Below are 13,049 nucleotides of genomic sequence, written 5' to 3'. Positions count from 1 at the left end.
CCTCCATTCACCTATTGTACTCTTTGCTACCTTCTCCCCAGCGCCCCCCCCCCCCTATTTACCTCTCCAGCCTGGAGGCTTCCTGCCTCTATTCCTGATCAAGGGCTTTTGCCCAAAACACTGATTTTCGTGCTCCTCAGATGCTGCCTGACCTGCTGAGCTTTTCCAGCACCATTCTAATCTAAACTCTAGGAACGTGTTGTAGAACTGAGGGACCTTGGAGTTCAGGAGCATAATTCTTTGAAATTTGCATTACATATAGACAGGATGGTTAAAAAGGCATTAAGTGTGCTTGCCTATGTTGCTCATTGCTTTGAGTGTAGGAGTGGAAATTCATGTTGAGGTTGTACAGGACTTGGTGAGGTCTCTTCTGGAATACTGCCTCCAGGTCTGGTCACCAAGTTATAGGAAAAACATTATTAAGCTAGACAGGGTTCAGAAGAGATTTACCAGCATGTTGCTGCGTTTGGAAGGTTTGAGTTATAAAGAAAGGCTGTGTAGGCTGGAGAGTTATTCACTGGAGCATAGGAGGTTGAGAGGGGACCTGAGAGAAGTTTATAAAATAATGAGGGGTATCGATAGGGTTAATGGTCGTTATCTTTTCCCTAGGATGGAGGATTTCAAGACTGGGGGCACATTCTTAAGGTAAGAGGAGAGAGATTTAAAAAGGACATGGGCTTTTTTTTAAACTCAATGGGGCTTGCGTGTGGAATGAATTCCCTGAGGGAGTAGTGGATGCGGGCACAGTTACATTGTTTAAAGGACACTTATCTAAGTACAGGAAAAGGAAATGTTTGGAGAGATATGGGCCAGGAGCAGGCAGGCAGGTGGGACTAGTTTAGTTCGGGATTATGTTCAGATAGAATTGTTGGACCAAAGGGTCTGTTTCTGTGCTGTAAGACTTTGTGTATAGGAAAAGTTTGCACTACCTATAACCATTCTGTGATTGTAATCATATTGTGTCCGACATTTATACAAAATGACTACAATAAAGGGATGGAAGATATAGTTACCATATTTGCTAAAGACACAAGGATAGGCAGGAAAATACATTGTGAAAAGGATAATAAGAGGCTACAAAAAGATATAGGAAATTTGAGTGGGCAAAGATGTACCAAAAGCATATTTGTATGGGAAAATATCAAATTATTGGCAGGAAGAATGAAAGCAGCTTATGGTCTACCTCTACCTTAAGAATATTCAAGGACTCTGCTTTCAAAACCTTTAAAGGAAGTATGTTTCAAAGACTCTTCACATGTTGAGAGAAGAAAATTCATCTCATGAATCAAAATTGCAACAAGTGTGTACAAGGGGAAGGAGGTACCCTGTGACTGCATATCTGTTTAGTGAGGTGAACTTTATTTTCACAGCTGTTGATGTTAAAACTGTAAACTTGAGTTCAAAGTTGAGTGGTACTCTGTGGTGGGACAGGGGTCAGAAACTAATAGAGGGGAGGAACACACAGTTTATGTTCCAAGTTAGAATCATGAGTCTTTTTTAGATTAAACCCACAGAGGACAATACAGATACATAGTACTTGATTGTAGAAATGTTTAATACTTGTTACATGATTGTTTTGTTTAAATGAGTTCATTGGGTGATGCTGACCATCTTGGCTTGGCTTAATTTAGAGTAATGCTGAGATTTGATGTTTGCTAAAAGCCACATCTTAGTCAGAATTTTGTAAACATAACTCCTCCTTTTAAGTAGGATTTGTGCACACAATTTGAATTGATATCCGGAGGAGTAGTAAATTATTTGGGTGTTGTCTTTCAAGTGAGACAACGAATTGCATTTTAGTGGTGTGTTTATGTTGATGTAATAAAATACGTTACACTATTTGAGGAAAAGCAGTTGCAAGATTCACAAAAGAGAAAGCTATTATAATGGATGTGATGACTAATGTCCTCTGGAATTTGTAGTGGGCTCTAAGCTTTTCATTTTTTAAAAAAATCCACGTCACAAATGGATCTGAGTGTTTTAGACTGAATTTTACTTGTGACACGGTAAGTAGTTATGATTGGAGGAGAAAGTTTCCAAGAAACTTTCGTAAATGCATGGGCATAACTAATTTGATTGGAGTTTAAAGTGGGGAAGTGCAATTTTATTCTTCAGACCTAAGAAATATAGATCAAACTATTTTCTGAATAATGGAACTGCTAGTTACTGTGGAGGACCAGAGGAAATTTAAAGGTCCATTACAGAAATCACTAGAACCCAGTGGACAGATGAACAAAGATAATAATTAAAATGATCAATGAAATTTTGGGCTTGAAGAAAGCTGGAATACAAAGGGATAAAAATTGTGCTACACAGTTAAGGGTTGTAATAAAAAAGTTAGAACAAGGCCATTTATGGGTGATGTCATTAGGCATTATTTCCCAAAAGGCAGTGAAAATTTAGAACCTAAAACGTAGGCCAATTTCAAATCTGCGATTTGATGGGATATTCTCATAAAATGCTTATTTCCTATGCAGCATCAGTTTGGCCTGCATATATAGTGAATAAACAATATCATAACTTTTGGAACTGATTTCTATATATCCAAATTCAGCTTGACTTTCTAACAGTTACTCAAACTATTTATATTTTAAGGCTGAAGAAAAAAACAAAGCAACTGAAAGAAAAGGAAGAAGAATCTTCAGATTGCCAGGCTGAAAAACCTCTGCATAAAATAGAAGGGCAAACAGGTGAAGGTGCTTCTAAAGAAAACTTCAATGTATCATCACTACATTTGGTTGGCCATGAAACACTTACAGATACATCAAAAAGCTTCTTAAAAATGGGGGACAATACTGTAGAAAACAATAAAAGAAAATCTCTAAGGAAAGAAATCCGACGTGCAGAACTCAAGAGTTTTTACTTGTCTGGTAAGTAACTAGAGAATATTGGCTAACTTTTAAGAACCAAAATCTATCTTTATGCAAAATGAAGTTGCATGCTAGTTTTGCTAATTAACCTGTTTTACAAACTTTATTTAGAATTACGAAGTTTGCAGGTAAATATGTTATTTCTCAATGGTTGAATATTTTTTGTTATACTTTTAAATGCTAACTGAAATCTTATCATATCAAAATTTTAAGTAATCAACTAATAGAAATAGAATTACACCATTATTATAGCACTCAACTATATAAGATATTCTGAGAGCCAGTCCAAATGTTACTCTACTATAAAAGTAATGTCTGATATAGTATTCAGAATGTATTCATATACAGTTATGCTGATGTATAGATTTTAAAAAATATGTGTATTAGAAGATTTCAACAATTGAGCTAATCTCTGTTTTTTGGTTAATTAGCTGTCAAGAACATGGGATGGAGAAAAGTTGTGAAACTTTTCAAATATTTGGATGATCTTTCGCTTTCTTTGAGGCAGTTGACAATGGATTGAGGAAGGAGTAGAAGTACACAGTCCGGCAGTGGGATACTTAGGAAATTCTTTGTGGGAGAGAAGATAGGACCAAAATCACTTTGGTTTGAATAGAATAGTTACGTTATTAACAGTTTGGTTGAGCCTGAGACAGCAGTGTGGGAGGATGGAAAAATTTAAGTTGAGGTTAAAACTCCAAGCGGAGACTAAAGAAAATAGCATTGATCTCCCTTTGGGAAGATTTGATTCATCTCACATTAATTCTCATAGTTATAGAGAGAAAGTGGGTGGCATTGGCATTACATTTGGAATCTGGCACTCTTTCTTTTGATGATGTTACCAGTTGACAGATAAGCAAAGAAGAGACAGGATTGGTAAGAATGAAATTGATGCTGCCTGACCTGCTGTGCTGTTCCAGCAATAAAGTTTCAACTTTGATCTCCAGCATCTGCAGACCTCACTTTCTCCTCCAAGAATGAAATTGAGAATGGGCAGCCTTCCTGACACAAGTGAGATAGAAGCATTGAAGGAAAAAGATATTCTGAAGAAGAGTCATTATGGATTTGAAACGCTAACTCTGTTTCTCTCTTCCCAGATACTGACAGCCTGTTGAGTTTCTCCAGGATTTGCTGTGTCTGTTTCAGCATCCGGCATCCACAATATTTTGCGTTTATTGAGAAGGATTATGTGACGGACTGTGTTGAAAATTGCAGACAAGACCAATTGTGATGATACATTGGTTGATTCAGTGTTGTTCATTTTCGAGGGCCCTTTTTGATGATGTATGTATGGTGAAAACCTGATTAGAGAAATTCAGAACAGGAACTGGGAGAGCTCTCATTGACCCAAAAGTCAACAATATATTAGAGAGTAAAGTACTGTGAAAGTTGTAGATCTGAAATAAAAATGTGCTGGAGAAACCTATTGGTCTGGCAGCAGCTTTGAAGAGACAAACAGACTTAATATTTTAAATCCAATACTTCTCCTCTTCACAACACATTAAAGGACATTAGAGAAAAAAGGGAAGTTATAATTGGGGCAGACATTCGCAATAATTGAGTACAGGGAGCCAACAATATTCTTAAAAGCTGTGAGTAGTACTTGAGAGGGAAGGATTCCCTACATTTGACCCTAATAATTGTTTTGTGACCAGGCCCATATAACCGTACTGTTCTTTGTCTCTATTCACTTTGGGTGCTGCTCCGGAACTTAATCCATCACTTTTCTAGTTTTCTGTCCCTTGTAATTTTCACTTCACCTCTCTTTGACTCTTTTGTGTGGAAGATTTTGCTGTAGTATTATCACTGGACTGAAATTGTGCAGAGACCCAAGTTAACATTGTGAGGATATACGTTTGAGTCCCACCTTAATATCTTAATAAGGATGGCCGATCTGACATCCTCACCTAGTTGGGTACCTTCTGATTCCAGACCCAACACTGTGATTAGTCTTGAGTGCCCTTTTGAAATGATATAGCAAGCCTGTCAGTTATTATCTAATCACGACAGTCTGACAATAAGAATGAAACTGGATGGGATTTCCTACTATCATCCAAGATGTCAGAAGCTCCAACAGCACAAACAGCCCTGATGGCCCTGAAAAGCCCTCTTTACTCACATGTCTGTGCTCATACCAAAGCTTGATGCAGTCATTCACACAGAATTGTACCTGACAGATAATGTCTCAGACTTCACCATCAAAATCCCTATTTTTTTGGCCCACTGACGGGACAGATCCCCAGAGATGGTGACAGCTTGGTATACAGTTGGGAAGGAGCTGGACCTGGAAGTTCTCAGTTGATTCCAGATCCCTGTCACAGGCTATTGTTGCACTCTTGTAATCAGTTGCACTAAGTTGGCTATTTGTATATGTTCTCAAAACAAAACATCTGTCTGACTTAGTTAATGAGGATTCATTTTCAGTTGGTTCTTAATTAGGCCCCTCTTTAAAGCTAGCAACTACACAATTTCAAACTGCAAATTTCACTTTAAAGTTAAAATTATGAATTACAACCTGAACTAAATTTGCACAATTTGAAGATTTAGACACTGTCTTACCCAGCAGGTGGCTGCATCAGTCCAAGGCTGAATTGGATTTGCTTGTTAGATTTGGTTGAAGATCAGTTACTATTGATGTTTCAGATGGTTCAGAGTTTGGATCGTGGTTTATAATACCTTCATTGATGCCTTGAATGCAGATAATGAGTGGGTGATGATTGTAATTCTTAGAAGATGTAGTGTGGTAAAGTACTGCAAGCAGATCTTAGATTTATTGGGAGAATGGATTTGTATTTGGCAAGTGATGTCTGTTTCAGAAAAATGTAGTATTATATGCATAGACAGGCTCAATGGTGAAAGATCCTTTTTTTAAAGGATCTGGACTGTTTTGTTTTCTCTTCTATCATTCTGTAGGAACTAAATAATGGAGGCCATGACTAGCTGATTTACTTAGTTCAGAACAGTTGAACCAGCAAACAATGCTTGCAGTTTAACAAACGCTTCAATGAAGACAGTGGGGGCAGTTTAATGTGCAGGATCATGAGGATTTTTATAATTCTTTCATGGGAATTGAGTGTCACCACCAAGGCCAGTATTTGTTACTCATTTGTTACTCATCCCACATTTGCATTTGTGAAGAAGGTTATGCTCAGTTGTCTTGAACTGCTGCAGGTATAACTGCAGTGCTGTTAGGAAGGGAGATCCAGGATTTTGCTCCAGTGACAGACAAAGAAAGTGATTGTAGTGCAAAGTCAGGTTGGTGTGTAACTAAGAGGGAAAACTTGTAGGTGGTGATGTTCCAAGCATATGCTTTTAGGTTGCAGAGGTCTTATGTTTGGAAGGTGTGATTGGAGGAGGCTTTGTGATTTGTTGCACTGTATTTTGCAGGTGGCACACAGTGCTGCTGCCCCTGTATCGGTGGTAGAGAGAATGTTGAAGGTAATGCATGGGATAAAGTGAGGACTGCAGATGCTGGAGTACCAGAGTTGAAAAATGTGGTGCTGGAAAAACACAGCAGGCCAGGCAGCATCCGAGGAGCAGGAGAATCGAATGTTAAACTGCATTCCTGAAGAGGGGCTTATGCCCGAAATATCGATTCTCCTGCCCCTCGGATGCTGCCTGGCCTGCTGGGTGATGATGGGATGCCACTCAAGGAGCTGCTTTATCCTTGTGTGTTGAATTTCTTGAGTGGTGTTAATGCTGCATATATCCAGGCAAGTGGAAGGCAGAAAAAACTTTGAAGAAACCAAATGGGGTCATAGAGCAAAGTAAAGCCAAGGTGACTAGCTAGAATAAAAAGATAAGTCAAAAGGATTTATCTTAATGTACGGAGTATTTGCAATAAGATAGATGAATTAACAGCTCAACTAAAGATAACAGTTATAATGTTGTTGCAGTTACAGCGATGCAGCAGCAGGGTGATCAAGGATGGGATCAGAACAACTAGGGTATTCACTATTTAGGAAGGAGAGACAAAAAGGGAAAGGAGATGGAGTAGTATTGTTAGTAATAGTGAAGAAAGAGATTAATTTGGAAAGTCATGATGCGGAATCTGTATAGGTAGAGATAAGAAACACCATGGGGCAGAAAATGTTGGTGGTTGTCCATAGGCTCCAAAATAGTAATGGAGATGTAAGGGAAGGCATTAAATAAGAAATCAGAGACACATGCAATAAGAGTACAGCTATAACCATCGGTAACTTTGATTTACACTTGGATTGGACAAACTAAACTAACAATAATATTGCAGAGGAGGCTTTCCTGGATTGTATATTGATGGTTTTTTTAGACCAATACATTGAAGAACCAACCAGAGAACTGGCTATTTTAGAATGGGTACTGTGTAATGAGGGAGATTACTCAACAATTTTGTGTAAGCTCCCTTGGGAAAGAGGGATCATTATTGTTCATTAAGATGGAGAATGAAGTAGTCGACTCCAAAACTAGTGTCCTGAATATAAATAAAGGGAAATACACATTATGAAGTGCAAATTGAACTGATAGAAAGGGGAACCTTACAATGGCTGACAATGTCTCAGCAATGGTCAGTATTTAAATAATGTGTGCATAAATTACAAACAATCCTATTTGGTGCATAAATAAAGCAGGAAAAGTGATTCTCCCATGACTTTGAAAGAAATTAGGGATAGTATTAGATCTAAAGAGGAGACATATAAAATTGCTAGAAAAAAAAGTAAGCTGAGAACTGAGAGCATTTTAGAATTTTGCAGAAGAAGACAATAAGTTTGATTAAGAAGGAAAATAGAATGAGTGTAAAATTGCAGAGAACATAAACTGACTGTAGTAGCTCCTATAAATATGTGAGAAGAAAATGTTCAGGCCCCCTATCAGTCAGAGAAATAGAAAGCAGTTATATAGAGAAATTTCAGAAAAATGTAACGGTAATAAGGTAGTGATGGTGGGGGTTTTCAACTACTTTAACTGGAGTAATCATAGTGTGAAAGTTTTAGAGAAAGTGAAATTCTTAAAATGCATCCAAGAGAGCTCTTTAAGCCAGTACATAGAAAGCCCTGTAGGGATAGTCTAGACTTAATTTTAGGTAATGAAGCCAAGCAAATGTTGGAGTATCAGTGGGGGATTATTTTGTAGATGGTGATAATAGCTCCATTAGGTTCAAGATTGTTATGGACAAGGACAAAGATGGGAATGAAATCAGTTCTAAACTGGGGAAAAGTCAGTTTTAATAAAATCAGATATGATTTGGCCAGAGTGCACTGGGAGCAAATACTGTCAGGTAAATCTGTGTCAAAGCAGAGGGATACATTCAAGAAGGAAATAGGGAGAGGGCTAACATATTGCAATACAGATAAAGGATGGGATCATCCACTTCATTAAGTTCTGGATATGTAGGATTTGATAGAGAGAAAATGGGAGCTTATGGCAGATACTGAGGGCTCGAAACAGCACATGTCCGAGAAGAATGTTGAATATGCAAGGGGAATCTTTAAAAATATTTAGGGTTGTGAAAAGATAATCATGCATAAAATAAAGGAAAATCCTAAGTTATTTTACAATTGTTGGGCCCAGGAAGGGCCACAGTAGTAATTTGTGCGTGGAGCCAGAACAATAGGGTAGGGTTCAAAATTAGTACTTTGTGTCGGTATTCACTAGCGAGAGGGATGATATGGGTATCAAGATCAGGGAGAAGAATTGTGTTGTAATTAAAGAAATTAGCGCAGAGAGGAGATTTTCAGGAGTAGATAAAATGTATTCATGGGCTGTTGAGTGAGGCTAGAGAGGAAATAGCAGGCTTTGGCAATAATTTTCAATTCTTGTCTGGCCACAGGGGAGGTACCAGAGGACTGGAGGACAGCTAGTGTGAGATTATTTAGTAAGGGTTAAACCAGGAAACCACAGATTAAGGAGATTTTTTTTTCATTCACACAATGTGGGTGTCACTGGCCACCCTGAATTCCTAAAGAAGGGCTTATGCCCGAAACATCGATTCTCCTGCTCCTTGGATGCTGCCTGACCTGCTGCGCTTTTCCAGCAACACATTTTTTAGCTCTGATCTCCAGCATCTGCAGTCCTCACCTTCTCCTGTCACTGGCCAAGCAAGCATTTATTACCATTCCTAATTGTCCAGAGAGCAGTTAGGTGTCTACCGTATTGCTGTAGGTCTTGAGTTACAATTAGACAACGTAATGTTGGAAGCTTCCCTCACTGAAGGACAGTAGTGACCCAGAGGGTTTTTCCTGACAACCGGCGGTGGTTTCATGGTCATCATTAGACTCCTAATTCCAGATATTTATTGAATTCACTTTCCACCATCTGCCATGGCAGGACTCAAACAAGGGTCCCCAAAACATCACCAGGGTCTCTGGATTAATAGTCTAACAATAATACCACAGGACACTACCTGCCTTGTAACCTTGTTTAACCTTTTTGATGGGGAAACTCTTAGAAGCAATCCTGAGGGACAAAATTAATCTGCATTTGGAGAGGCAATGATTAATCAAAAACAGTCAGTATGGTTTTTGATACTGAACAACTCGGCTGACTCTTTCAAGGTTGACACAAGTGTATAGATGAGGGTAATGCATTTGATACATTCTACTTGGACTTCAGAAAGGTTTAGGGTTCTGCATGGGAGAAAGTAAGAGCCCATGGCATTCAAGGAAATTTGGCAGATTTGATTCAGAATGGCAGGAAGCAGAGGGAGTGACATGGGGGGTGTCTTTGTGACTAGAAGCCTGTGTATAATTGGGTTCTGCAGAGATCAGTGTTTGGGTCCTTGCTGTTTGAGATATGTATAGGTGATTTAGACTTGAATTGAATTAGACTAGGAGAGTTGGTTGGTAAGTTTGCAGATGATACAGAAATTGGTGGGGTGGTAAATAGTGAGAAGGATAACATTAGATTACAGGAGGATATAGATGGACTAAGCAGTGGTAAATGGAATTCAAATCTGGATAATTCAGAGTGATGCATTTGGGTAGGACAAATAAAGTAAGGCACCAAAGTATTACCAGACCACAGGGCTGTTCTCTCTCATAAGAGAGAGAGAGAGAGAGAGACAGATAGGCAACTGGTAGTGCGCTTTCTCTGGTGAAATCTAAACAGAGGGTCACCACTCCTCAGTTGAGGGAGAGGATGAGAAGGAGAATCCTATGTGGTAATCTCAGCCAATGCAGGAATTAAACCCACACTGTTAATGTCACTTTGCATCTCAAACAAGCTGTCCAGCCAACTGAGCTAACCAACTTCACGGACATGACAAATAAGATAAGTGAATACATGCTGAAGAGTAAGACCTGAGAAGCAGCAGGATCAGAGGAACCTTGGCGTGCATGTCCACCAGTTTCTTAAGGTAGTGGGACAAGCACATAACGTGGTTAAGATGTAGTTAAAGTATGCTGTATTTGCTTTTATTACCCAAGGCTAGGCATTTAGGACAGAGATGAGGAAACTTCACTCAAAGAGTAATGTATCTATCGAATTCTCTGCCACAAAAAGCTGTGGAGGGCAAGTCACTGAATATGATCAAGAAAGAGATAGATAATTTTTTGGTTTTAAAGGCACCAAGGGGTATGGAGAGCAAGTGGGAATATGGCATCGCGATAGAGGATCAGCTATTATCCCGTTGAGTGGCGGAGAAGGATGAAAGGACCGAATGGCTTCCTCCTCCTAATTTCTGTGTTTCTATTTCTCTGTTTTTGAGTTAGTCATTGGATTGCTGAAAATATGCTTCAGGTGCTTGGACGGGTCTGGAGGTAGCATTCATTATAAACCAGACATGCTCTCCAGCACAGTTGTGCTGTGCATTGCTTTGCACAAGATTGCACAGCAGCAGTGTTTCGACCTATAGGAGGAACAATATTATGCACTACAAGGTCTTCAGTAGATGATGAGAAAGAGATTGTAATGGCTGCACATGATGTGACCAGGATGCCTTTATTTTGTGATGTTCACATGGGTTTAAGAGTCTGACAATCACATTCGTAACACTAAGCAGCCCTGCAAACGACTAAGCATCTCATTTACACTTCTCAGTTTCAATTATTTTATTATTAAAGGATTTTTAAAAAGAATAAAAACAAAACACAAATAGTTGTAGCTGGCAAAATTGGAAATGATGAAAGTAAATAATTTTTAAGTGGAACTCAGGTAGAAACTTAACAATTTAACATTTTTGGCATAGCTATTGGCAGTATTCTTGTATAATTACAATTTAATTCTTTCATTCCTAAAACGTCCACATACTGCCAGAGGAGTAGAGGCAGGTTATTCCGGTCCCTCTGACTGCTGACATAGTCTTGGCCAAGACCTTGAGACTTCAAAGGTGCTGGTGCAGACTTGGCCATTGGAAAACAAATAAATCTAAAGGGAATAGGCCCTTTAGACCTTTGAGCATGTTCCATCATTCATTACGATCATGGCTGATCTGATTGTAACCTCAAATCCACATTCTTGTCTATCCCTGATAACCTTTCAACCTTGCTGGATTTTTTTAACCTATACCTTAAAAATATTCAAGGACCTGGCTCCCATAGTGTTTTGGGAGAGAGTTCTAAAGACACTTAACACATGGAGAGAAAATGTTTTGGGCTAATCTCTTTTATAAATATGATCCCGTAAGTTTTAAGCAACAATTCCTAGTCCTTGATTCTGCCACCAGAGGAAGAATCCTCTCCGCATATAAGCTGTCAAGACCTTTTGGGATTTTGTTTCAAACATATCGCCTCTTCCTCTTCTAACCTCCAGCAGATACAACCGTAACCTATCTAATCTTTCCTCATAACCCAGCCTGCCCATTCCTTGCATTAGTCTAGTTAGTTCTCTCTCAACTGCCTCCAATATATTGGCATACTTTGTTAAATAAGGCTTATGCCTGAAATGTCGATTCTCCTGCTCCTCGGATGCTGCCTGGCCTGCTGCGCTTTTCCAGCACCACACTTTTCACTTTTGTCCTTTCAGCTGAGTCATTAATATAAATTGTAAAAGTTGAATAGCATGGAAACCAACCCTTCGATCCAACTAGTCAACACTAACCATGTTACCAAACTAAAGTAGTCCCACTTGCATGCATTTATCCCATATCCTTCCAAACCTTTCCTATTCCTGTATTTATCCAAATGTCTTTTAAATGTTGTAACTGTACTGGCATCCATCACTTCCTCTGGTAGTTTAATTCACACGCGAATCACCTCATGTTTAAAGAAGTTGCCCCTCAGGTCCTCCTTAAATCTTTTTCCTTTCACTTAAAATATATGTCCCCTAGTTTTGACCTCACCTACCTTAGGGAAAAGACCTTTGCTATTCACCTTGCCTATATTGCTCCATGATTCTATAAGATCACCCCTCAACTTCCTATGTTCCAGTGAGAAAAGTTCCAGACTATCTAGCCTATTTTTATGAATTCAGACTCTCCATTCCCAGCAACATCCTGGTAAATATTTGCTGATACCTCCCCAGTTTATTAATATCTTCCTATAACAGGGTGACTAGAACTGCACACTGTACCCCAGAAGAGGCCTCACCAACGTTCTGTACAATATCAACATTATATCACAACTCCTATACTGAAAGGTCTGAGCAATAAAAGCAAGCATGCTAAATGCCTTCTTAACCATTATGGCTACCTATGATGCAAATTTCAAAGAACTATGTACCTGAACCCCCACCCACCATTTGACAACACTACCCAGGACCCTGCCATTACTTGTATAAGTCCTTACCTTTGTTTCGGTTCCCAAAATGTAATACCTCTCATTTATTCAGATTAAACTCCATCTGCTACTTCACAGCCCATTGATCCAATTGATCAAGATCTCTTTGTAATCTTAGATAATCTTCTTCACTGTCCACTATACCACCAATTTTGGTGTCACCCGCAAACTTACTAATCATGCCTCCTATTTGCTCATCCAAATCATGTATATACAGAGGAACCTCGATTATCCGAATACCAATTATCCAAAAATTGGATTATCCAAAGGAGATTCAGGGTCCCAATGGAAATATTACATCAAAGACGTGTTTCCAACAATGATCGCGTCTTTTGTTTACAGTGATTAAACAGGCACCATCTCCAAATGACTAACATCCCGCCCTCTCTCTCTCTCCCTCCCTCTTTGTCTCTTTCTCTCTGTGTCTCTCCCCACACTTTCCCTGGAGTTCTACAGAAGGGTGTACCCTAACCCTCCCCCCCCCCCTTCC

General features: G+C 39.1%; 1 protein-coding gene across 9 annotated transcripts in view; it reads left to right on the top strand.

The window, feature by feature from the left end:
- Nucleotides 1-13,049, top strand: part of LOC122544600 (nuclear receptor coactivator 7-like) — a 122,593-nt gene that overhangs the window by 55,229 nt on the left and 54,315 nt on the right. For all 9 annotated transcript variants that reach the window (XM_043683925.1, XM_043683919.1, XM_043683927.1 and 6 more), the window contains one exon: nucleotides 2,596-2,870. In XM_043683925.1, coding sequence (XP_043539860.1) covers nucleotides 2,596-2,870 — 275 coding nt within the window. The remainder of the gene's footprint in view (nucleotides 1-2,595; nucleotides 2,871-13,049) is intronic.

The sequence above is a fragment of the Chiloscyllium plagiosum genome, chromosome 3, assembly GCF_004010195.1.
Source record: "Chiloscyllium plagiosum isolate BGI_BamShark_2017 chromosome 3, ASM401019v2, whole genome shotgun sequence".
Lineage (NCBI taxonomy): Eukaryota > Metazoa > Chordata > Chondrichthyes > Orectolobiformes > Hemiscylliidae > Chiloscyllium > Chiloscyllium plagiosum.
Note: the sequence above shows the minus strand (reverse complement) of the source record. Positions and strands in the feature narration are given on the sequence as shown.